General features: G+C 46.0%; 1 protein-coding gene and 1 long non-coding RNA gene across 11 annotated transcripts in view; one reads left to right on the top strand and one right to left on the bottom strand.

Annotated features, from left to right (window-relative positions):
* The window catches only part of EML1 (EMAP like 1), a 171,534-nt gene that overhangs the window by 99,618 nt on the left and 45,850 nt on the right, over positions 1-26,066 (top strand). For 6 of the 10 annotated variants that reach the window (XM_077323651.1, XM_077323657.1, XM_077323652.1 and 3 more), the window contains 5 exons: positions 8,917-9,099; positions 16,531-16,663; positions 20,930-20,977; positions 22,205-22,339; positions 25,074-25,102. In XM_077323651.1, coding sequence (XP_077179766.1) covers positions 8,917-9,099; positions 16,531-16,663; positions 20,930-20,977; positions 22,205-22,339; positions 25,074-25,102 — 528 coding nt within the window. The remainder of the gene's footprint in view (positions 1-8,916; positions 9,100-16,530; positions 16,664-20,929; positions 20,978-22,204; positions 22,340-25,073; positions 25,103-26,066) is intronic. The other 4 variants (XM_077323654.1, XM_077323655.1, XM_077323658.1 and 1 more) reach the window with 1 other exon arrangement.
* LOC143830742 (uncharacterized) lies at positions 1,891-5,802 on the bottom strand. Its single transcript, XR_013228588.1, has 2 exons — positions 5,350-5,802; positions 1,891-2,037 (listed from the first exon to the last, which is right to left on the bottom strand). It is a non-coding gene; the product is annotated as an uncharacterized LOC143830742 (long non-coding RNA).

Genomic DNA, 26,066 nt, shown 5'->3' on the forward strand with positions numbered 1-26,066 from the left:
GCTGGGCGATATACTCGCAGCCAGGCCTACCTCACAAGGCTGTTGTGTGATAAGAGGGAGTACAGGAGAACAATGGAGATTTGGGTCCCAACTGGGAAGAAAGACTAGGTATGATATTTTTTATAAACCTAATGTTTAATTATGTTTTTAAAATTAGTGATGATATGCTAGGGTTAAGCGACATCATATAAAATAATGTCAAATGAAATATTTATGAAACGGTATACATAGCAGCAAAGTTAAAATCATAGGGCCTGAATATCAGGTTGCATTAAAAGTCAAAACAGGCTTATAAACTCTGAGTGATGAACTTATTTATTTATTAAATTTTTATACCGCTCAGGTCATTGTCAGATGACCACATAAGACCATACATGTTTCGGCCCCAAAGTCCTTACTACGTGATCATTAATACAAACTCACTGGCAGTCTTCAAGCAGCGGCTGGATGCTTTTTAGGCGGATCCTGCATTGAGCAGGAGGCTGGACTAGATGACTTGTATGATCCCTTCCAACTCTATGGCTCTGTGACTTTTTTGAAAAAACACACATTTTTTGAGAATACACTTTGTTGTTGGGCCATTTATTTTTAGGCTTTGTTCCCCCCCCTTCCCCTCCCCCTGCACCTTTTCCTTCCCTCCTTTCCTTCTTTACCTTTGCTCCATTGAGGGGAGGTGGCAAGGCTGGGTGGGCAGCGGGGTGTGGCATCTTCGGTGGGGTCTGGCTCAGCTCTGCCCTCCCCGAACTCTGTTGGGTGCAGCCTTCCCTCTCCCACCCACGCTTGCAGACGCCAGCTCAGCTGAGCGACCCAAGCCAGCCAGTTGCTTTCCGGGCCAGGGAATACATGGGAAGAGTCCTCCCTGTTTTCTGATCACCGGGAAGTGGGACCTCATGCAGGCTGACTTAGCAAACTCTTAGCTGGGGCGATGGCGCATGTGCTCACAGAGAGGGCTCTGAGTGCCACCTCTGGCATCTGTGCCATAGGTTCGCCACCACAGCTATAGATAGATCAATGCTGACCATGCCATAGGTTCGCCATCACTGCTATAGATCAATGCTGACCAGCTGTCACTATCTGAAAACCAAAATGATATAATAGAAATAAGCATTTTTCCTACTGTACTGAAAATCTTATAAAAAATTTGCCCCTGAACACTTCTACCTCATGGAGTATGTGACTTGCTGTAATTTGTTAAACCAGGCCAGGAATCTCTTTGCATGGCAACTGCACTCAACAACAACAAAAAAAAACCTTCATTGGTGTTATAAAGTGAAAATTATATATGAGCTGAATGTTAAAATGTGCCAATGAGTATATAAACCTGAAAGTAATTAAGCCTGCAAGCAACAAGGTCAGCTATATGATGGAACAAAAGGACAATGCAATACCTCCTATGTATTGTGTAATTCTACTCCTGTGTAGTAGGGAGAGGGAGGAAAGGGGGGGGGGAGGGAGAAGGGGGGGAAACCAAAGAATCAACACTGCCCATTGGAGAGCAGCAGGCATCTAACAACAAATGCCTCCCACATTCAGACACAGCGAGTCCAGCCCACTTCTTCATTCAGTCTTGTGCATGTCAACGTCTGAAGATGGCGAATTCAGAACACTCTCTGTTCTGTAGGCATTTGTGCAGGCTTGGAGATACAGGCAGAACACATTCCACCACCCAGAATGGCAGCTGCTCCTCAGTGTGGCCGGCCGTGAGATAGTGGTTGACAAGCGGAACGTTAAATTTCTCTAGTGTAATGGAAGTCTTATGCTCACGGGTCCTAATTTTGACAGGCCCAGTAGTCATTCCCACATACATTAAGTTACAAGGACACTGGATAACATAAATTACTCCTTTAAGGTTAACAATTGCAGGATGAATTAATAGAGAAAGTTCTATCATTCGATGAATTGTAAATTTATTTTTTGGGTGATTGCATAGGCTGCACAGCGATCACATGGGGAAAAGCCTTAAATGCTGTACTCCCGCTTTCACACCTGTTGTCCTTCACCTCTGGCTCTTTTGTCCATCAATGGGAGGATTAACACCTGGGGATGTTAAACAGAAGATGTCAATATTTATCTATAATTGTCTGAACTGGTTTATATGTACTGTTGTAAGTCAAAGGAATTAACATGTTGGCAGCCCTCCATTCTTTAACTCTTGGGGTAAGTAAAGTTCTCTTTGATGTATTGTAGGCCCTGAAATAAGCATGCTTTAATATTCTTGAAGAGTAACCCCTATCTAGGAATTGGCTCATCCAAATCCTAGTTTGCCTCTGGAAGTCAGTTTCTGCACTTCAGTTCCTCCTCAGTCTTAATAACTGGGGGAATAGCAAATTAAGTGCCCTGAGAGGGAACTATCTCCTGGTAGGTATAAATTAGCACCTGTAGGCTTTCTATAAATCTCTGCCTGCAAGGTATTTCTATCTGATTTCTGTCTTGAGTAAATGCATTTTAGATTATTAATCAATCAATTAATTAATTAAATATACTGCTCTCCCCGAAGGCTCAGGGCAGTTTACATGAAATGGGAACAATACAATTAACTCAGTTTATAGTAATGTGGTAACAACAGTAACTAACAACAATATAATGAAAATAGTAAACATAGAACAGTAGAATACTAGAAACATTGATTAATTTGTACTGAGGCCCAGTGGTTTGGGCAGATCTGTAATGATTGTCGTCGGAGGGAGCCTTGGGGGCCGATGGGAAGTGGTGGTTCAGATCGACCTCAACCAAATGCCTGGCAGAGGAGCTCCCTTTTGTGGGCCCTGCAGAACTGTTCAAGTTCCGTCAGGGCCCTGATCTCCTCTGGGAGCTTGTTCCACCAGGTGGGGGCCAGGATGGAGAAAGCTCTGGCCCTGGTTGAGGTCAATCAGGCTTCCTTGGGGTCAGGGACCACCAGAAGGTTGGAGGTTGTAAAGCACAAGGCTCTTTGAGGGGCGTAGGCAGAGAGGCGATCCCTTAGGTATACTGGGTCCAGATTGTGTGTGATCTTAAAGGTGATAACCAAAATCTTAAGCCTGATCCAGAATTTGACCAGAAGTCAGCGCAGCTGCTGGAGGATGGGCTGGATGTGGGACATCTGAGGTGTTGGTGTGAGGACACGTGCAACTGCGTTCTGGATCAGTTGTAGTTTCTGAATCAAGGATGGCAGGCCAGCACAGAGTGAGTTGCAGAAGTCCAGTCTAGATGTTACTGTCACGTGGATCACTGTGGCTAGGTGTTCCAGGGCCAATTAGGGCACTAGTGGTTTGGCTTGGCGAAGATGGTAAAATGCCAACTCTGCTACCAGCGTGATCTCAGCCATTGAAAGGGAGGCATCAAGAATCACCCCCAGGTTCCTGGTGGAGTGGGCCACTGATAGGTGCCCTCAATCCAGGTTGGGGCAGTGCGCTTCCTCGCTTGGAGCTTTCCTGCCCAGCCACAGGACCTCCATCTTTGAAGGGTTGAGCTTCAGACAGCTCTGCTTGAGCCACCCTGTCACGGCTTCCGGGCAGCTGGCTAATGTTTCTGGGGGAGAGTCAGGGCAGCCATCCATCAGGAGGAAGAGATGGGTGTCATCAGCATATTAGTGCCAACCCAGCCCAAACCTCCGCACCAGTTGAGCAAGATGTTGAATAGTACTGGGGAGAGAACTGCCCCCTGGGGGACTCTGCAAGCCAGTCGGTGATGGCTTGATGAACTCTAATGCTACCCTCTATTTGTGATTCTGGAGAAAGGGAGGCATTATAGGTCATTTCAAATTTAATAATGCTATGGGTGTTATTAATGAATTGGCAAAAATTAACCATAGATTGCTTGTTTTCTTTCCAAATCTGAAATATGCCATCCAATAATCTTTTATAGAAAAATGTTTTTAAAAAAGTTTTAAAGAAAAACATTACATCATTTGTCATGATGGCCTTTACGAAGGGCTATTAGATTTTCTACCAGGACAGTAATGATTAGCAACCTAGTGCCTGAACTGGGAGTTGTAACTTCTGTTCCACGTGTATAACCTCTATAACAGATTAATGGTCCATTACCCTGGCTGGAGGAGGGGGAGTCATGGGAAAATACTAACTCTTCTTCCCCCCTCACCTGCTGTTCATAATATTAACAAAGGTTTGCTACTATACTACTTTGAAGTAAATCCTGTTGCCAACTAGGATGTGGATGAGATCTTCAGACCCAAAAGTGAACATTAAAGGGATGGGGAGCATGGAAAAATTAGGTGGAGGAAGTTAGAAATGAATTAGAAAAGTATTGAAAAGAAGGCGAGAAAATAAGGAAAAAAGGGGAAAGTTGTTATATCTTGCTACAACACCCAAACTGACTGAGCTGAGTGCAAGGAATGGAAGAGATAGTAAACTAGCTTCAAAGCCCTAAAAACGGGCCTTGATAGGGCCCCCTCCCCTGGCCAGGCAGCTTAAGGTGGCTTTGGGTCGCAGCTTGCAGCCAAATCAAGTGGGGTGGGGGCTGGGCAGCTTGTTATCAGGGCCAGGACAGAGCTCCTTAGCTGGCAGTCAGCAGGCCGGGAGGCCCTCGTGAGGAGGCCCAGCCTAGCAGGCCAAGAGGCCCTCGTTAGCAAGCCCTCTACCATGACCCTTTGCCCAGGACCTTCTCCCCTTGCCTGCTGCTGGCTCCAGGCGCTGAGGCGTCTGAGAGCAAAGAGGCTGGAGTCCAGGGATGGAGGGCGGGAGCTGCAGGAGCAGGGCCAATCAGGGCAAAGCTGGCTGCACCCTTATTGGCCCTATTCTAACTTGGACAGCCGGACACGTCCCACCCCCAGGCTGTTTCATAAATATACAGAGGAGCAACAATGGATAAGGATGATCTTGATTAACAGGCTGCAGGCTAACAGTTCATATAGCAGCCATGTGCTTAGGTTGCTTCTCCTCCTCCATTGTTTGTTTGTTTGTTTGTTTATTGCATTTATATACCACCCGCTCTCAAAAATTCTCATGGTGGTTTATAACAATACAATAAAACACAGCAAAAGCTCCTAAAAATACCCCTTAAAACAGTAACTAAAAGGTGATCAATAAGAGTTCTAATCTCCCACACCCCCCTTCAGTACATGGGTCAAAAACTCCTCTCTCACTGGGAGTGAGGACCCTGATCTGTCACACATTGAGGGATCCCCCGATGGTAATGCCCTGGCCTCAACCATACGCCTGGCGGAAATGTTTGTCTTACAGAGCCTGCAGAATGCTGATAACTCCAACAGGGCCCTCAGCTCTTCCGGGAGCTCATTCCACCAGGTTGGGGCCAGGACCGAGAAGGCCCTGGCCCTGGTCAAGGTGAGACACACCTCTCTCAATGTGAAAGCAAGGACATCAAGCCATATGGTTTGCTTGTTTTTCCATTCACCTTTTTTGGAGCAGACCAAGAGCCCTCTACTTCTAGGGTCCCCAACCTTTTTGAGCCTGCAGGCACCTTGGAATTTTGAGCAGGACGATGAGTACAAGTTAAAAATGGCTGCCACAGAAGGCAGAGCTGGACCCAAAATGGCTGCCACATTAACCGGAGCCAAATGCATTCCAAGAGAATCCCAGCAGGGGAATGAGGAGAATAAAAAGAAATGTGGGAGAGGGAGGAGAAGCAGGGAAACAAAGAAAGAAAGTCTGAGAGGGAAATGGAACCATTCACTGACTAAAGAAACCTGGGAGCTTACCAGTTGCCCTGAGCTTCAAGTAGCTTCCTGTGGTTGCTACTATAGCTGTGGAAAAACCACTCGTTAAAAAGTTGCTAGAACATCACGATGTAGATCGAGCAAAGAGGCTGCTAAGTGATGAGTCCCCCCCAGGTGATAACTCAGCTGGCCAAGTTTTGTGCCGCTGCCATAAAATTCCAATGCTCTAAAGGAGCATAATTTTAAGTTCTATTTCATGATCTGTTTTAAATTGTATTATATTAAATGACCATATTCTTTTGGTCTTTTATGTATTAACTTTATATAACTTGGTCTGAACGACTCTAATAAAATTTGATTTGATTTGATTTAGCTGTGGAAAAACCCTTTGAAAGAAGTTTTTTGTTTGTTTGTTTATTATATTTTCTTGAATTTCTATACCGCTCTCCCATAAGGCTCAGGGCTGCTTACATAAAATGTCATGAGTATACTACATCAGTGGTCCCCAACCTTTTTATCACGGGGGACCACTCAACGCCGGGGACCACTCACCGGGGACCACTCAATGCCTTTTACTGAGGCCCGGTGGGGGGGGGGTAGGTTACTCTCAACCACTGCCCTAACGCTCTCCGATCGCTATGGTAATGTTTAAACATCCCTTCAAAATAAGATACAGACACGCCACAACAATGAAGTGTGTTGTAAAGGGCTGGGGGGGGATGAAGTAAAGGGCCGGGGGGGGGGGGGGAGAAGGCGTCCTTCGGGGCCCACCTCCAATTAGTTGAAGGACCACATGTGGTCCGCAGCCCACAGGTTGGGGATCGCTATACTATATTATCTAGTAACAGCAAACATAACATTGGTTCCTGAATTGATCATAATAGATTATAACAAAATACCACGACAGATTCACAGTGTGACTATAGACCAGGGGTAGTCAAACTGCAGCCCTCCAGATGTCCATGGACTACAATTCCCATAAGCCCCTGCCAGCATTCGCTGGCAGGGGCTCGTGGGAATAGTAGTCCATGAACATCTGTAGGGCCGCAGTTTGACTCCCCCTGCTATGGACAGTAACTGTGTCTTACAGTTGCCCCGTCTACTTTTTTAAAAGCTTGGAGGACCCCACGGCAAGTGCTGGTGGGTGCCATGTTGGGACACCTTGCTTTAATTGCTGTAATCATGACGAATACCCAAAAAAGTGTGTTTGTACCAAAGGACTAACTGTAGGTGGACTGCAGCTTGATTAGAACTCTAACGTTCTCTCCCACCCGTTATTTTTATTTATATATAGCTTCTCAGCCATCAGTGGCTTTTGGCATTTGAGTACTCTAAAAAAAGGGTTACAAATCTGTCTGAAGATTCGGTTGAAGGTTAAGTGTCGTATCCCAGACAGGACCAAAAGAGACGAATATTTCTACAAAGTGCTTTTGTTGTGGAGTTGTAATGGGGATGAGATAATGAAAGTACAGCTCTGGAGCTTTCGTCTGTCTGTGTGCCAAGAAGGTGGTCGCTACAATGTAGTTTTAGAAATATTCAGAACGTTTGGCTCGAACTGCTTCAAGTCCTGTCAAACTTAGCAGAGTGATAGCGCGGTTGGATTTGTTTTATGTTGCTTTACATCAAACTGTCGGTTGGATTGTCTGTCCAATATGCTAATTCACGTTATTTCCAGCTGAGCTCAGGCACAAAATTATTAGAGTGGCACAGACCTTGCATCTGTGCTGTAGACACACAGCTGCCAAGGTGCCCGCTAATCTGAATTTTAGGATTAATACCTTGTGTTGCTACAAGAAGCTACTGCTGAGCACAATAGCAGCCTCACAAAAGCAATTAGTTTGGTCTGTCAGCTATTTCTCACGTGTTTCAATAAAGGGAGCCCTGCTTCCATGTAAGATCCGAATAATTAATTGCAACTTGAATTTAGCGGGGCATAATCTCTTGCCTCCCTGCCTCTTCTGTCTCCAACTCAAAATGTGGGGGACCTCCAGGAGGGGCATTTTGGGGTGGGAGGTCGTGCTTCTTCTCTATTGGATCTAACTCTGCATTTATTTAGCTCAGATGATATTTATTTAGCTCAGAGTTTGATTTCTATAATTTAAAAAACTGGAGCATTTTAAAAAGCCTTTAGAACTAAATTGCTAGTTACCCAGTGGCAGCTGCTTAACAATGTTCTCTCAAGTAGTAAACTTGCTGCTTTCTATCAGAATAATAGAATCATAGAGTTGGAATGTTCCTCCAGAGTCATCTAGTCCAACTAATAGTCTATTGCAGTGGTCCCCAACCTTTTTATCACCGGGGACTGGTCAACGCTTGACAATTTAACTGAGGCCCGGGGGGGGGGTAGTCTTTTGCCGAGGGACATTGCTGCCGCATGAGCCCCTGCTCCACTTGCTTTCCCGCCAGTGCCCCTGACTTCCCACCGCCCTCTGGGGGGCGCTGCCAGCAGCAGCTGCGTAGTGCCATGCTGAGCCACAGCGGCTGCTGGAGAGCACCAAAGGTGAGCCGACGGCAGAGTGGCAGGGCAGCCCCTGAGGCAGCAGCCAGGGAGGAGGACAAAGATCCGCAGCCCGGTACCGACTGATCCACGGACCGGTCCCGGTCCCCGAACCAGGGATTGGGGACCACTGGTCTATTGAACCTACTCAGATTGGCAGCTACCATTGCCTTCCAGCCCTGCAGCCCCCACTGAGGCCCTGCTCCTAAGCCTTGTACAGGTCTCTGATATCACTTTGAGCCTGGCATTATTTGCTCTTGACTGGCTTGATCATGCTACGAATCACGCTGCTGCGTTGCCCTCCTCATCTCTATTTTTTTTTAAATTACATCCAGAGCTCTGTGGCCTAGGCTAGCTCAGTCTCATTAGGCCTCAGTAACTAAGCAGGGTCCTCCCTGGTTAGTATTTGTGTGGGAGACTGCTGAGGAAATTCAGGGTCACTGCTCAGAGGCAGATAGTGGCAAAGCGCCTTGAAGAGGCGAACAGAGGTGGTTTGCCTCTATGTAGCAACCCTGGACTTCCTTGCTCTTCTTCCATTCAGGTAATAACCCAGGTTGACCCTGTGTAGCTTCTGAGGACTAACAGGATCAAGCTCGCCTGGGCTACTCAGGTCTGGACATTCCACCCATTTTTGTATAGCTTTAAGGGACGTGTGGGTTCTGTATTTGTTTTTACATGTTGTTTGTTGGACTCAGGTCTGCCAGTGCTCTAAATCTTGAATCCTAAAATCAATGGGGGTGGGGCACGACCTCTATTTGCCTTTCTTCCTATTCAGACTTTAAATCTTGTATTTCCCCCCCAAATGTAGATGACAGCGCTTCTGCAGCCAGCAGCATGGAGGTGACAGACCGCATAGCTTCACTGGAGCAGCGTGTCCAGTTGCAGGAAGACGATATTCAGCTGCTCAAGTCGGCCCTGGCGGACGTGGTGAGGCGCTTGAACATCACCGAGGAGCAGCAGGCCATGCAGAACAAGAAAGGCCCTACCAAAGGTAACTGTCTTTCGAATGCACTCACTCGGATGCATCAGACGCTGATTGCTCTTGGAGCGATGTCACAATAGCCTTGATAATTCCTCTGAGCAGTCGGTCGAGGACAGGGGAGGGTTTGGCAGCATTTCATAACTGAAGGTTTGCCTTCAGCAGGGACTTTGCTGGCCTTGATTGTTTCAGTGAGGATGGCTTTCTCTGTTGTTATTGACTTGTTCTTCCCACAATGCAAGAGCTGTAATCTAACACCAGCAGCGATTCTGAAGACTGCTGAACATCTCGTGGCCAAATGTTGTCAAAACCACAGGTTTAAGATCAAGGCCTGGAAAAGATGCTGGGGGGTTTTTTTGGTGTGGTTCGCCCCCCCTCAAACAGCTGGTGAGCTAGACAAACTCTGATCTTGGCCCAGGTCCCCTTCAGTACTCTACAACAAACATCATGCAAAGGCTGCATCTGCTCCCCACTGTGAACCCCAAGCTGTCCAACATACACAGCCTCTGCTTAAAGAGATTAAATTCCAGCTTTTCATGACCCTCTCTTTCTCCATTACTTCCTGTAAAGAGAAGACAGATGCATAACTTGGGAGATGCTGTTTCCGGGGTCAGAGCTTGGTTTCCAAAATACAAAAGAGAGCAATGGAAAGGGATGGGGTAGCCATGAGGGAGGACTGGTTTTTCAACCTGTGTTTGTGTCCAGCCTGTGGCATAAGTTATAGAGGTGAGTGCCTGACTGCCTGCCTGCCTGCCTGGGAAGAGAGATTGTTGCCATCAAAGTTAGAGCAGCCCCTCTCTTCCAGCCTCTGGAAGCTGAAAGGAGATCTGCTTCTTGGGAAGGAGGAAGGAAGGGACTGCCTGGGGAGAGAGATCATTGCCATCTTGGGCAGTGGTCCCCAACCCCCGGTCCTGCGACCGGTCCCGGTCCTTAGAACAGTCGGTACCGGGCCGCGGCTTCTCCTCATCCTCCTCCCTGGCTGCTGCCTTGGGGGCTGCCCTGCCACTCTGCTGCTGGCTCACCTTTGGTGCTCTTCAGTGATTGCCATGGCTGGGGCTCCCCCTTGACATGGCACTGCACAGCAGCTGCTGGCAGCGCCCCCAGTGGGCGGCAGGAAGTCAGGGGTGCCGGCGGGAAAGCAAGTGGAGCAGGGGCTCAGGCAGCGGCTGCGACGTCCCTCGGCAAAAGACTACCTCCCCACTCCTGGGCCTCAGTAAAATTGTCAAGCATTGATCGGTCCCCAGTGATAAAAAGGTTGGGGACCACTGATCTAGGACAGTGCTGCTTAAACTTGCTCTGCCTCCATTACATTATTTTGATGATGGTAATTAACCTTGGTTTAAATATTTTCTGTTTTCTGGGGTGTACGTGTGTGTGCACAGAGTGGGAGGAACTTCACTGCTGCCAGCTGCTCCCCCCTCCCTGCTTTTCTTGTTTCCAGGTGTGAACCTGGGCATGGCCAGAGATGCCACATGAGGGCAAAAGGTAAAGGGTTCCTGGAGCTTGCCTTTTAACCTGTAGTTCACGCTCTTGAATGATCCGGACCACGGAACTCATGACCAACCCAGCTTATAGTTAGTTAGTTACATTCTGTTTGTTTCATTTGAAGGCTTTGGGTTTTATTTTCTGTTGTACATATGGATGATGTGAAGTAGTTGGGGTCCCTTTCTATGGCCTAAAGCAACCCCTGGTCCGGGGACTGGTACCGGTGGTCCCCAACCCCCGGTCCGGGGACCGGTACCGGTCCATGGATCATTCGGTACTGGGCTATGGCTCCTCCTTGTCCTCCTCCCCGGCTGCTGCCTCAGGGACTGCCCTGCCACTCTGCCGCCAGCTCACCTTTGGTGTTGTATGGCGGCTGCCATGGCTGGGGCTCCCCCTCGGTGTGGTAATGTGCAGCTGCTGCTGGCGGCGCCCCCCAGCGGATGATAGGAAGTCAGGGGCACTGGCGGGAAAGCAAGTGGAGTAGGGGCTCAGGCAGCAGCAACGTCCCTCGGCAAAAGACTACCCCTCCCCCAGGCCTGAGTAAAATTGTCAAGGATTGACCGGTCCCTGGTGATAAAAAGGTTGGGGACCACTGGCCTAAAGTACCGGGCAATTCATTGCACGGTGAGCAAAGCATGCTTTTTGAACGTTTCATATCCAGATAGACTGGCTGTCTATTTATGACTTCCACCTGCATTTGCCCCATTATTTTCCTTCTTCCTGCAACACCAGAAGCTGAGCTTTAGCTTGCTTATAAACCAGAGATAACGCCTTCTAAAATTAGTTATTTCGCCAGGTGCATCAGATGCCAGTATTTCACACCAGGCAGCAGCTTTTGTTTTATGCACAGCCTAAATTAGATACGATTTCATGCAGGCGTGTTCTGTTGAAGGCAGGATTAATTCAGTGTGTGGTTCCATTACTACTTCATGTGTTTGTGTGCTTTTTTTTTTGGTTTTGATTGTTATGTAACGTTACGATGATGGTGGCTCTGGCTAAGACAATAAAAACGTGAAGATCCAAGCCCATTGGGATTAACACCTGAAAGGCAAATTAAAATTTTCAAGGCAAGAGACATTCAGAGGTGAATTGCCATTGCTGCCCTCCATGTCATGACTCTGGAATCCTTGGAGGTCTCCCAACTAGCCAGGGCTTAGCATTTGAAATCTGAGAAGATTGGGTTAGCCTGATCTAGTGTTTTCAAATTCAGTCTTTTAAATATGGAGGTCAGAAATGAATGCTTCTGGGCTATGTGACCCAGAAGTGACATACGCACATGGGAGAGACATGCCCTGATTTTTGGGGAAACCTCTATGGTAGAATTAGCTTTTACCATAGAGTTTTCCCTCAAAATCAGAGCACCCCCCCCTCCCCAACGTGCCTATGTCACGTTTGGGTCACATAGGCAGGTTGCATCAATTTATGGTGCTCTTCCCGTTTTCTTCTTCACTTCTCACAAGTTATCTGTTAGATATTATTATTGGGTACACTGATATCTTGGAACCTGATGAGAGTTGGCCTGTACCAAGTTCCCTTCCGCTTCTAGTTTTCAGAGCCAGTTAGGTGTTGTGGTCAGGAGTACGGTCTTCTAATCTGGCATGCCGGGTTCGATTCTGCACTCCCCCACATGCAGCCAGCTGGGTGACCTTGGGCTCGCCACGGCACTGATAAAACTGTTCTGACTGAGCAGTGATATCAGGGCTCTCTCAGCCTCACCCATCTCACAGGATGTCTGTTGTGGGGAGAGGACTGGGAAGCTGACTGGGAATGGGAAGCTTTGAGACTCCTTTGGGTAGAGAAAAGTGGCATATAAGAGCCAACTCTTCTCCTTCTCCTTCTCCTTTTTCTTGATGAGTGGTACAGCTTACTTTGGCAATTGTTTGCACATGCTTTCTCTCTCTCCCTATGATAGGGTTTGTAAAACTAGTTATATATTCAGAAGTGTCATATTCAAATGTAGATTCATCTGTTTCAAATAGAGGCTTTCCCCATTGGCCATTAATACACCCCATGTATCTAATACACTCTTTCTCAACCAGGGTTTCGTGAAATCCTGGACTGCCCTGGAAGGGTTTCCCAAATGGGTGGGAGTTAAACAGTTATCAGGTGATGTGACCATATATGGTCATGCTGACCCATCCATCCTTCCCAAAATGGCCGATGATGGGCCTGGAGGGGGTGAGAAGGGGGGACAGATGGGCCTGTACACAACTATGTTTCCCAACCATATCCTGAAGAATGCTTTAGGGCAGTGCTCCCCAACCTTTTTATCACTGGGGACCACTCAAGGCCTTTTACTGAGGCCCGGTGAGGGGGAGTAGTTTGCTCCTCTACTCTCAACCACTGCCCTAGTGCTCTCTGATCGCTATGGTAATGTTTAAAGACACGCCACAACAATGAAGTGTGTTGTAAAGGGCTGGGGGGGATGAAGTAAAGGGCCGGGGGGGGAGAAGGCGTCCTTCGGGGCCCACCTACAATTAGTCGAAGGACCACATGTGGTCCGCGGCCCACAGATTGGGGATCGCTACTTTAGGAGTTTCTCAGTGGTAAATAACTTGAGAAAGGCCCAAATCAGGTTTATTAAAAGATTCATTGGGCGTTATAATGTGGCATCCCCACCTTTTTTTAAACCTTCTCTGACACCTATCACATTACTTTATGTGTAATCTTGATAGACCTGTTAATCCATAGGCCAGCATTGCAATTAAAATATAAACAACTGTTTCTGAGCTTCCTTAAATATATTTATGCTGCTGCCATAAGTAAGAGCGATGCCTTCCCTCCCCCCTAAAAATATCCCCTCGCCTTTCTAAAATGTACATCTGACAACTGTCAAAAAGTGTGATTTATCTGAACTGTTGCTTTTGGCAGCCTTTGGCAGTAGTCAGTAATATGTTTGGATTTGTTTCTGTAGTTACCAACATTAAGATTTACATTCACCTCAGCAACAAAAAATTCAGTAGCAGCAGGCTACGAAGACACTGGGGAATTTCAACAGCATTACTCACTTTTGGTTGATACCTCAATAAGTTCTGTCTGTGGAAATAACAAATCTCTACTCCCCACCCAACTTCTAAAAGGGTTTTCTGCGGAGCTTAAAGGGCCAATTTCGATTTGCTTTTTATCAGCACTGTCCCAAGCAGAGTTTATAATCTTCAAAACTCATTGACTTCAGTGGATTTAGGAGTGACTAACTTTACTTAGGATTTCACAGTAAGACTTGCAATTATAGTGTCACATAGACCCTTTATGCACGGTGGCAGCTTACCCGCTCTGGCACTGTGCCATTGCGGTGGGGCACAATGCCCCACTGTTTCCCTTGTACACACAGGAGCGGGGCATGCTGGGTTGTCAAGCAGCGGGGGTGGGGGAGGTGGGGAGGGGCCAGGCCCCGTCCACACATACTGGTGGGGCCAGGGGGTCACCACTGCCAGCTCTGTGGCTCCATGGAGCCCGCAGGGGCATGTGGTGTCCCTTAAGGGACACCGTAGGCTCGGGGCTGGGCACAGCACCGGCCCACCACAGCCCCGGCTTACCCAGGAAGCTACGGAAGATCCCGTGTTTGCTTAATGCAGGCCTTCTGTAGCCCTGGGCTGGGAGGCGCTGGCGGTGGCAGCAAGCGTTATCGGGGATTTTCCCCGAAGCACTGCTGCCGCCAACGCAGGCAGTACAGCCCGTGCATAATGGGACATAGATGCATGATTTTCTTTCTTGTTTGAGAATTGCTTACATTTGTTTAATAAGGCTTTTAAAATCTGCCTTTCCTTGCGGCTCATTGAAGTTACAGACAGCCTCCAGGAACTTGTGGGTTAATGTTGTTAATTTAAGTTAATTGATATCGTGCTTGAGAACTTGTTTCCTGAAAGCAAGTGGGCACTGAACTGTTTTCCAGCTACCCAAAAGCAGTTTAAAACCTATGTTGAACACAAATCTTGGAAATGTTTATGAACAACAGAAAACCCTCATGGTGGTTTTCATAAACACTTCTTATACCAGCAATTCCAGACCTGGATAGCCCCAACAAGCCCAGTCTTGTCAGATCTCGGAAACTAATCCGGGTCGGCCCTGGTTAGCACTTGGAAGGGTGACCTCTAAGGCAGGGGTAGTCAACCTGTGGTCCTTCTGATGTCCATGGACTACAATTCCCACGAGCCCCTGCCACTGTTTGCTGGCAGGGGCTCATGGGAATTGTAGTTTATGAACATCCGGAGGACCACAGGTTGACTACCCCTGCTCTAAGGAATGGCAAGGTCATGACATCGGGGCAGGTAATGGCAAACCACCTCCAAATTTTCTCTTGCCTGACTGGCAGACAGTCTTAGGATCCCCTGGCTACATTACACACATGACATACGATGTCAATAATAAATAAATAAATACCTCCAAAAATAAACAGCCTAAAACTTCTTCAGAATTTCTGAATTTTTAAAATGCCAGTAACTTTAAATCTAATATTTTAAAACTAGAAAACCTAATGTTTCCAAGACCAACCTATTCCTTGAAGAAGATGCTCTGGCCATAGGGAAAGAGGCAATACGCCTCAGGGGTGGCCAAACTGTAGCTCTCCAGATTTTCGTGGACTACAATTCCTATGAGCCCCTGCCAATTGGGTATTCTGGGAGGGGGGATTGTGATCATTGTAGTCCATGGACATCTGGTCTGATTCTGCACTTACTTTGTTTTTTCCGTTGTGGATCCTACAGAATTCAAATTGATTTGAACTCAGGTCTTCCTCTATTCCCCTCACCCCCCCCCCATTGAAACAGAAAGTGTTCTGTACCCAGTTGGGAAAGCTCAGAGTGGGAAGGGGAGCCAAGCACAGCAGGAGTCTCTTTCTTTCTTTTCTTGAATGGTGTGTGTGTGGGGGGAGGGAGGGAGGTGGAGAGGATTGGAGACAGCAGCCTCACAGGGGGAAATCTCTGCTGAGAGAAGTTAGGGCTTCTGGAGCACAGTCACTTTAAGACAAGTCTTGCAACCAGAAAGTCTTTGAACTGACGCCCTGGCCAATCAGGGAAGACTGCTTTGCTCCAAAGCCGGAGCAGTAAGTTAATTCGCAAAAATAAGACATCTACACATTTACTCGTGGCAGTTTTTGAAATATGGAAGCTTATATCCACTCCAGGATATTGCGGGGGAAAGGTAGGGTCACCACGAATCAATCATGCATGTTGCAAGGGGAAAATGTAAAGCGCCCAAAATCAAAATGGAAATCATTATTCAGTGTAGACTGCAGAGATTTAGTCAATCTGGAAGTGGGTTAAAAGCCCTATGCAGACTACATGCTGGAGAGCGGCAGTTCTGCCACCCCTACAGTAAGGGGAGGACAGGGCTAAGCAGAGATTTCACCTTGAAATGTCTTTTACTGAGAGCCAGTTTGCTGTAGTGGTTAGGAGTGCGGACTTCTAATCTGGCATGCCAAGTTCGATTCTGCGCTCCCCCACATGCAACCAGCTGGATGACCTTGGGTTCACCACAGCACTGATAAAACTGTTCTGACCGAGCAGTGATATCAGCGCTCTCTCAGCCTCACCCACCCCACAGGGTGTCTGTTGTGGGGAGAGGAATGGGAAGGCGACTGTAAGCCACTTTGAGCCTCCTTCGGGTAGGGAAAAGCGGCATATAAGAACCAACTCTTCTTCTTCTTCTTCTTCTTCTTCTTCTTCTTCTTCTTCTTCTTCTTCTTCTTCTTCCTCTTCCTCTTCTTCTTCTTCTTCTTCTTCTTCTTCTTCTTCTTCTTCTTCTTCTTCTTCTTCTTCTTCTTCTTCTTTTAGTCTTTGCATCAGTGGTTAGCTTCAGTCAATCCCTTATTTATTGTTTTATTGTTTATTTATTGAAGATGTTTTTAAAAACAGCTGAAAACAGCTGAAATTTGATCCCGTTTGATTCTTGCTGCCAAGATTCTTGCACCATGAGCTTTATATGGATGAGTTGCCATTTTGCTCTCTCTTCGTTTTACAGCAAGACCCCTTGTACAAACACTGCCTTTGAAGACTACCGTCAATAATGGAACTGTTCTACCAAAGAAGCCCAGCGGCTCTCTGCCTTCCCCATCTGGAACCAGGAAAGAGATTGTATCGCCAGCAGCAAAAAGGTATAGAAATATCTTCCGTGTGCGTAATACTGCTTTTTTTCAGTTTCTCATACCTTTTTTTCCCCTTTTGGCTTCCAAGGTGATACATTCAAGAGATAAGTAAACGAAAGTACTTTGGAACCTCATTGGAATATCTTCAATGTTATTCATGCTAGGTTAATTAATTAGGGTAAATGTAGTTGCAAGAAATTCTCCTTCTGAAGGAGCTAGAGTTGCCAGCTCTGGATTGGGAAATACCTGGAGACTTTGGGGATGGAGCTAGGAGTGGGCAGAAGTCGGGGAGGTCAGGAACCTCAGTGGAATATAAAGCTATGGGGTCCACCCTCCAATGCAAGTGTTTTCTCCAGAGGAACTGATCTTTGCCGCCTGGAGATGAACTGCAAGACCAGGGGATCCCCAGGTCCCACCTGTGGACTGGCATTCCTAAGAGCACATACATAGGTGGTTATTTTCTTTCCTATGTAATTTGAAAGCCAGCATGGTTAAGAGCAGTGGCCTCTAAACTGGAGAACCAAGTATGATCCCCCACTCCTCAACATGCAGCCAACATGCGCTAGTCATAGTTTTCTTGGGGTGATTCTTGTAGACCAGTTCCCTTGGAGCTCCCTCAGCCTCACCTACTCACAGGGTGTCTGTTGTGGGGAGAGGAAGGGAAAGGTGCTTGTAAGCTTCTTTGGGACTTGAAAAGTGTGGTATAAAACAACATCTCTCTCAAACTACACATTTGGGTTTTGAAAAAGATAGGGCTCCCTGCAGCCACATAGCAGCAGGGAGTGATTTTTTTTAATGAAGGAGAGTCTAAATGGGCTTCAGAGGGGCAGAAGGAGCTCCTTCCTCCCCTGAGCTGTTTTCCCACCCAGAAAGAGTGCTGGGGAGAAGTTATTTCCCCATTTGAGCTGTTGCACATGCACAGGATATATATACTCTACATAATGCAGCAAAAATGGAGAAATAACTCCCTCCAGCATTGTTTCTTCATCAGAAAATGGCTTAGGGGAAAGGCAGGAAGCCTGTTTGGGCTCTCCATTGTTTTCTTAAAAGCTATTCCCTAGAGCAGCTGGGGGGGGGGGACTGAGTTCAATCCAGGGAACCCCAACCCAACTCTAAAAACACCCCTGTGCAGTTTGGCCCTTTGTGGGCTTGTAATGTGTCCTGAAGAAAAGGCCTTGATTTCTTTATCATACTGACAGAAATCACAAAGGTGTCTGTACAATATTCCAGTTGCTTTCCATTGCTAAGTTTTGAAAAGATAAGACCTGTTGTTCCCATTACCTTAAATTTCTGCAGTTTGCTTATTTTCAACCACGGCAAGCAGTCAGTGAAGCCAAACACCTTTAGTGTTTCTTCTACTGTTATCATGCAGAACTTTTAGAGAACTTTGTTTCTTCAGAATGCTTACCTTTTTGCCTGTCTAGCCCTGTCCAATATATTAGCTTTGTTATGATGAGAATTCATGCCCCCACATGATGAATGAATGTTATTTTTCTTTCAGTATTCCCTGGTTTCCTTGGCTGAGCCATTTTTTTTAATTTATTGGGTCGTATTTTGTTTAGTTTTGTTTATGCCATCTATGACAGTAAATGTTCATAGATAAAGCAAGGGTTTGGAGTGTGGGAGAACGGCCTGTAGATATAAAAGAAGCAAAGTTTGCGAGACACCGTATTTATAGCTCTGGGGTTCTTACCAGTGCAAGAAACCCCTATTGCAGGGGTAGTCAACGTGTGGTCCTCCAGATGTCCATGGACTACAATTCCCATGAGCCCCTGCCAGCAAACGCTGGCAGGGGCTCATGGGAATTGTAGCCCATGGACATCTGGAGGACCACACGTTGACTACCCCTGCCCTAGTGTATTTGTTTACATCCACACCTTCTTTTGCCATTATGTATCTTGAATCAGATGATCGGTCCCTCAAGGTCAACCACAGTAGCTCTGTAGTATCTCAGGCGGAGTTCTTTTGCACTGCCTAGTCCTTTCCTACTGGAGATGCTGGGGATTGAACCTGGGACCTTCTGCATGCAAAGCAGAGGTTCTGCCACTGAGCCGTGCCCTTTCCCCGATGACAGTAGCTGTAACACTGTTCTGGATACCAGGTCTGTTGTGGTTCTGATCAACATAGGAGGCTCTGTGGTATGAATTAAGATGAGGAAAAGATAGACTTGTTTGGAAATATTGTTTTAAAAAACCCTAAATTTGTTAAATCAATGTAAATTAAAGAAATAAGACAGGGCTTGATAAGAATCTTCCTTTCATGCCCCTATATTTAGCATGGAGAAAAGTTCATACTTGCTGACCCTTCCCTGGAGGGTGTTTCATGCTGCTTTGGACAATCAACTTGGTTTAGTGGTTAAGAGCGGTGAGCCTGGTGAGCCTGGTGTGATTCCCCCTCTTCCACGTGCAGCCAGCTGGTGACCTTGGGCTAGTTTTGGCGACCTTGGGCTAGTTGTTAGAGCTTTTTTCACAAAACAGTTCTATCAGAGCTCTCTGCCCAACCTACCTCACAAGGTGTCTGTTGTGGGGAGAGGAAGGGAAGGCTGCTAAGACACTGCTTTGGGTAGTGAAAAGCAGGGTATAAAAGACAGCTCTTCTTCATCCCCATGTGTTCACAGTGATTTTACTGTGACACTTGAATGGGGTGTGAGTGCATAATATTCTTTTAGGCTTGAAGAAGCATAGTTCAGTGTGTTTGGGGCCTGTGCACAGAAAGGATAAGAAGTACCTGAATGGTGCCAGAGTGACAGAAAGGGAGGGAGAAGGAAAAGGCTGGTGGGGACACAGTTTTAACACTGATGCAACAACTATTTTAGACAATTTGAAAAATACCATTTACTCAAGGAAATAATATAAAGCTTTATAGCATTTGTTCAGGTTATCTCAATAAGAAATTTAGTGTCCAGGAAACATGAAAAGTACAAACTGTTTATGTATTTGAGTGCGGTCCACCAATTTGTTTGGAAATATTAGGTGGATAGTTAGGTGGATAAGTTAGGTGGATAGTCCACCTAACTATCTGAAAATCCAGACTGCAGTCCTTCAATGTATCTATCAGAACATCATGGGGAACCTTGTCAAAAGCTTTACTAAAATCCAAGTAAACGACATCCAATTCTATGATTCTTTGATTCTATGATTCTATTTATAGGAAGGAAAATGCCACCAATATATGTGCACTGATTTATAGAGCAAAAAAAAAAAAGCCACGTTAATAGGGCATTGTTGGTCTCCATTCATAGGTTAGTTTCCCATCTCTCTCTGTCTCTCTCTCTCTCACACACACACACACGCACACCCGCCCACACACACTAATTACTACAGCAGAAGGAAGAGGTTTGTTTCTTCATTCCTAGAAATATAGCAGCGTCAGCTGTCCCTTGATATGGGCTCTGCTGACTACGCGGAAGTTTTTACTCAAGACACAATGACCTGTATTCTATTACTAGATAGAATGACCCAAGCATTTTCATTTTCATGCCTTCCTATATTTAGGGTTGCCAACCTCAAGGTTATGGCTGCAGATTTCCTGGGATAACAACTGATCTCCAGGCGACAAAGATCAGTTCACCTGGAGAAAATGGCTGCTTTGAAAGGTGGACGCTGTGGCATTATACTCCCTTTGAAGTCCCTCCCCAAACCCTGCCCTCCTCAGGTTCTACCCCCCCCCCCAATCTCCAGGTATTTCCCAACCTGGAGCTGGCAACCTTACGTATGTTATAAAGTTTTTTAGGTTTGGATATCTGCCCTTTCAAATGGTTATGTACCACCATCCATTTTTGTCTTTCTAACGAGTTCTTATCCTTGTTTTTTTTCTCCTCCTCCCTGCTGCTGTAGCATTATGTATTCAGTCTATTTCCCATGGGTTACAGTCCTGCTTTCTGTATTTATTTATTAAAATGTTTACATTCTGCCAACCATGGGAAATTCATGAATGTCTTGCTTTTAGAACAAAGACATCTCATGTCTACCTACGGAGAGTTGCAGACTGAGAATGTTCTTGTTCTTGGCAAACTTCTTAAAGCCTTCAGTGTCCTTGAGCCATACGCATTTAGCTCTAATGGTCAACACAGCCAATCACAGAAAACCATTAGACATTGGGGTTCCTTAATCCTGCGGCGCCTAACAAGCAGGATTGTCTGTTGATTGCATGGAACTGTATGTCTTGTATTTGTTAAGCTTTTGTTCTTGATGTTCCTTGTTCTTACATTCTTATTTTACTGCATTCACTTTTATTCTGCTTTGTTTATGCACTTCTCATTCATGGAATAAGCAGGTCTGTGAGTCTTCTCAATGCATGCAAACTGAAAAAAACTGCTCTAAGGTGAGGGATTCTTCCTAGTATTGTAATGCCATATCTCTTACGTCCCTCTTTCCTTCTTCCTCCCCCTCTTTCTCACTCTCTCTCTGTCTGTCCTGCAGTTCATGATGAAAATAGCATCTTGCATTATTATTATTGTGAATAATTGTGGTAATGATTAAATTGGGAGGAGGGAAGGGAACCCCAGCTGAAACAAATCCTCATAATTAGCCCTCTCAAATTTGCTTTACATGTTAGAAAATATTAACTTTTATTTCCTCTGTTTCCATACTAACATCTGCCTCTTGGTGAGGATTTCTTAATTAGAATGCTTATTAAGTCGAATGCCTTTACATATGTATTCTGCCTGGTAGTCTGATTGCGGTGGAAGTGTATGTATGAGGAGACACCCAGTGTTCTCAATTTAGTGACTTTTCTCAGTGGTCTAGGAACTATAATGCATCAGGCATACCCTTTTCTTTTTAAAAGAATTTAAAAAGTGTTCTAAATCTGGGTTTTTTTTTTTTGTCAGCCTCATTAAGAACCCATCCCTCCCACAGCAAGCCTGAAATGCAAAGCATTGCTCTGAATTTGCCGCATTACCCTGTACAACAAACATGAGTCTCTGAGTTAGCCCATGATCAAGCACTCTGTCTGAGCTGCGCAGAAACCAGCCAGATTCCCTTTCCCATAATGCCACACAGACTTGGGCCAGTGTACCCCCAGCAAGCACTTTGACTGTTTCTGGTTCTTAGAACAGTGGACCCCTAAGGCCCTTTTCCAAGTTATTTTTCCCCTCCTCCTCCTCCTGTTGCTGTTTGCATGGACCCTGCTGTTTAAAACCAAAGCACAATAGCCTTCTGGGCACGCTCGTTTTCACGGGTCACTGAACTGTGGCCTAAACAGCCCTAATGAGAGCTGACCAAAAGCCATGTTGATCGCTCTCCGTATTTCCTCAGTGCTGTGCAGCCGTCACTGAGACCCTACACTAAGCAAGAATTCAAATTTAAGAACTAAATGGAAATACTTGAAATATTATTTGGGGGGGAAGTGTGTATATATATATTTGCTTAGAGGTTATGAGATACTTGCATATTTCAGCATGCTTGGAAAGGTTGGTTCAGTAAGTTTGTCTCCATATAAATTAGACTACTGTTTGGGCACGATATTTTTGCTTTGTTTTTGCTTTCGAGCTTTACAGTTTTGCTCCCATGACCATAAATGGATATCCCCCCCCCCTTTTTTTGATAGCACCGTCAAAAGAACCAACTCAACTGAACGTGTGTCCCCCGGGGGTCGAAGGGAAAGCTACGGAGATTCCAAAAGTAGCCGCAATAGAGCTGGATCCACAAGCAGTTCATCAAGTGGCAAAAAGAACAGTGAAAGGTACGGAAAGTCCCTTCTGCTTTGCTCCAGTTTGTTCTTAACGTTGGCCACAGACTTTAAGGCTGTTTGATGTCGTCATGGCACTTTACAGAGTAATGTAAGAAGGTTACGGTTTTGACAGTGAAGGGAAATATCAAAGAGGAAGGGTGATGGATAACAAAAAGAGGGAGCGCATAAGAAAAGCTAGGCAGGAAAGAGCTTAACTGGTAGCAATTTCTTTCATTTAGCCCAGGTTAAATGTGAAAAGAATGTCAAATCCGAAAAGGGTAGATTTGTTGGGCTAAGTTTCATTTCCATGGAGGTGGTTTCTGAGATGGAGAAGGAAGGAAGACAGAGAAGAAGTTATTATGGCAGGGATTTCTGGCCTAGGATCAGCAAGAGTACCATGGCAAGATTCTTTTTGGCAGCTGGATATGGTGGAGTTGGAGGAGTGAAGGTGCCAATGATGACACAAAAAGGAGGGGTCATGGTTCAGTGGTGAAGCAGCTGCTTCCCACACTCAAGGTCTCAGGATCAATCCCTGATATCCTCAGTCAAAAGGACCAGGCAGTAGGTGGTGTGAAAGACCTCCAGCTGAGACCTTGAAGAGCCGCTGTCACTCTGAGTAGACAATACTGACCTTGATAGGCAAAGGGCGACTTAATGTATACAAGATAATCTGCCCATTTCAGAGAATGACATGCTATCTTACATCCTGAAGTAAGGATGGTCCACGTGGCATCCGTGGTCATCTGTCTCGCCTAGGATTTCCCCAGCTTTAAAAAAATAAAACTGTCAATTATGTATGTGGTCTGCATATCTGTTAACAATACTACAATTTTCCGGAAGCTGCAGTAGTAGTAAAGTTGTAACTCTGTCTTTCTGAAGCGGAAAGTGTTGTCCCCTCCGCTCCCCCTCTCCTCTCGTGATTCCATCCGTCTCCCACCGTGGACACAAGGCATTTGTATTGAGTACGGATGAAAAGTCCCAAGTGGGGATCAAGGAGTTTTAAAGCAATGTGCAGAGAAGACTGTAATCATCACGGTGGGAGAGCACAACAATGTTTGGTGACAAGACCAAGAGGAAGGGGCAGATCTGACAGTTCTGTATAGGGGAGAGTGCCATAATTCGTTGGAGTTTGGAGCAGAGAAAATGGAAGGATGAAACGGGATAGGCTTCAGGCTGACTATGCTGCTTCCATACAGTGAGACTTCTTCTTTTCCCTGTTATCACTGTACTAATGTAAAGATATTTGCATTGGGAGTGGAGCATCTACATGGGAGTTATGGGTGTGCTCTTCCCCATCAACCACCATTTCCTCTGTGTGCTTTCCCTGCTGCACCACCAGGTAGCTTTTTCAGACTTCAAAAAATACCCCAGCACAACAACAACAGTAATAGCTAGATCGTTATAGCATTGTTCCCTTACTAGTATCAAAGCCCATTTTTAAAAAATGGGCTTGGAAAGGGGCGGCAGGCGTGAGAGGGTGACCACAGCTCCCTTTGGCCCAGCAAGCGCTCTTGCCGCAGTGAGAGCACTTCCCGGGATAAAGGGAGTGGAAAGCCCCCCCCCTACTGGTGGCAACAGGTCTTTGCGGCCCACAGGAAGGCTGCAAACTCCCCCCTTCCTCCCAGCAGGAGCGTACCTGTGGGCCGCAAAGCCCTGTTGCTGCCTCTCTCCCCCTGGGTGCAAATGGAGGTTGCAGCCATAAGGCTTCTAGCAGGCATGGAGGGAGGGTGGGAGCTGGAGGGGGAGGGCCAATCAGGGTGGACCTGGATGGACAGGGCCCCGGACAGTCTCCTCCATGGAGGCTGTTTCCCAAATATATAAGGGAGCGAAATATGTACTAGAGTCCAGGGGTAGTCAACCTGTGGTCCTCCAGATGCCCATGGACTACAATTCCCATGAGCCCCTGCCAGCAAACACTGGCAGGGGCTCATGGGAATTGTAGTACATGGACATCTGGAGGACCACAGGTTGACTACCCCTGCTATAGTCTACAAGTTCCTCTGACTTTTATGTTTTTAATTCTAAAAAATGAAATCTATCGCCTGTTTTTTTGAGGAGATATTGGAAAGGGCTAGAGACTTGGAGAGTTACTCTATCTGCCTCAAACAAAAGCAGGAAATTAAGTGGAATTCATGGACAGTGGCAATAAATCATTATAATGCTATAGCAAGCAATTACCAATTTTCAACCTCCTGTGATGTTGGAAGAAAACGTGACTGTGGGGGCGGGCAGAGGGAAGGAAAATGTTGCAAATATGTATAGGTGTTTTGTGCTTAATAACTTTTTTTTTAATATTATGGTTTTAATTGTAAGTCACCTCAAACAGGACTCTGCAGAAATATTCTAAAGAAATAAGGCAATAAAATCTTTCCCAAGAGTATGCTTCGAACCAGGTTTGGGAAAGATGGGAGTAAACCAGAGAAGAAGCTAGAAAAGTGGAACAATAGGGCAGGGGTAGTCAACCTGTGGTCCTCCAGATGTCCATGGACTACAATTCCCATGAGCCCCTGCCAGCAAATGCTGGCAGGTGCTCATGGGAATTGTAGTCCATGGACATCTGGAAGACCACAGGTTGACTACCCCTGCATTAGGGGATGGATGCGGAATGAGAGCAAAATCTCCATGCGGAAGCTGTGTAGATGGAAATACTGGTAACAGATATGAGGAATATAAGCAGAGGATGGTTTGGAACGATTAGTATCTCAGATTCATTAAAAGCTTTTTCTTTCTTTGATTATTTTCACAGCAAGCCCAAGGAGCCAATGTTCAGTGCAGGTAACTGTTTTGCTTCCTCTTACCCTTGCATGTAAAATGTATTTTGGATACTGTAACTTTCTTCGTTCTCATCATGGGCTTGAGGATACTGGTTTGGTATCTAGGTTTTCAGTGGAGATAACTGGTCATCAGTGATATTGTAACTTCATTCCGAAATCATGGCTGATGTGAAACAAGTTTTATCCCTAAGCCTTTCTTGTAGGAAGTGATGGAATGGCAATAAGCCAGGGGTAGTCAAACTGCGGCCCTCCAGATGTCCATGGACTACAATTCCCAGAAGCCCCTGCCAGCATTCGCTGGCAGGGGCTTCTGGGAATTGTAGTCCATGGACATCTGGAGGGCTGCAGTTTGACTACCCCTGCAATAAACAATCTCACTTTTTCCCTTAACCGAACTTGTATACCAAGCTTACCTGGTTGGGCTGTCCTTATTTGTTTATTATGACAGGCCTTTACAAAACCATTAATCCCCATTCATTTGGGATTTAGAGTAGATTCAGAATTCGGTTTCCGTGCATTGAGGATGATAATTCAAGCGAAGCGATACTTAGATGAGACCAGCAGGGGACCTCATTCAAAGGGTCTTTTCAGCTCCTTGGAGGAAAGGCAGGATACAGCGTGATAAGAATTCCACTTTTTTTTTCAGCCCAAATTACCTTATCTCATCTTCGCATACCTTCGGCTGCAATAAGCTTCTTCAGGCAAAATTCCAAGTGAATCTGCATAATTACTGCTTTATTGAATTTCATGTTTGCACAGTTAGCACCCATAGAGCGCTCTCGCAAATTGGTCACCACCAGTACCAATATAATAATTTTTGGCTTGGATCCTAAACTTTGTTCACACTGTGCTGCTTGCTACTTCACCATGGAGCACATTCCTCCAGCACTAGAAGCTTCCACTTGTTCAGGATTGGAAGAAGATGAAAAAGAATTTGATTCTTATATGCCGCTTTTCTCTACCTG

The sequence above is a fragment of the Paroedura picta genome, chromosome 2 (genome assembly GCF_049243985.1).
Source record: "Paroedura picta isolate Pp20150507F chromosome 2, Ppicta_v3.0, whole genome shotgun sequence".
NCBI lineage: Eukaryota > Metazoa > Chordata > Lepidosauria > Squamata > Gekkonidae > Paroedura > Paroedura picta.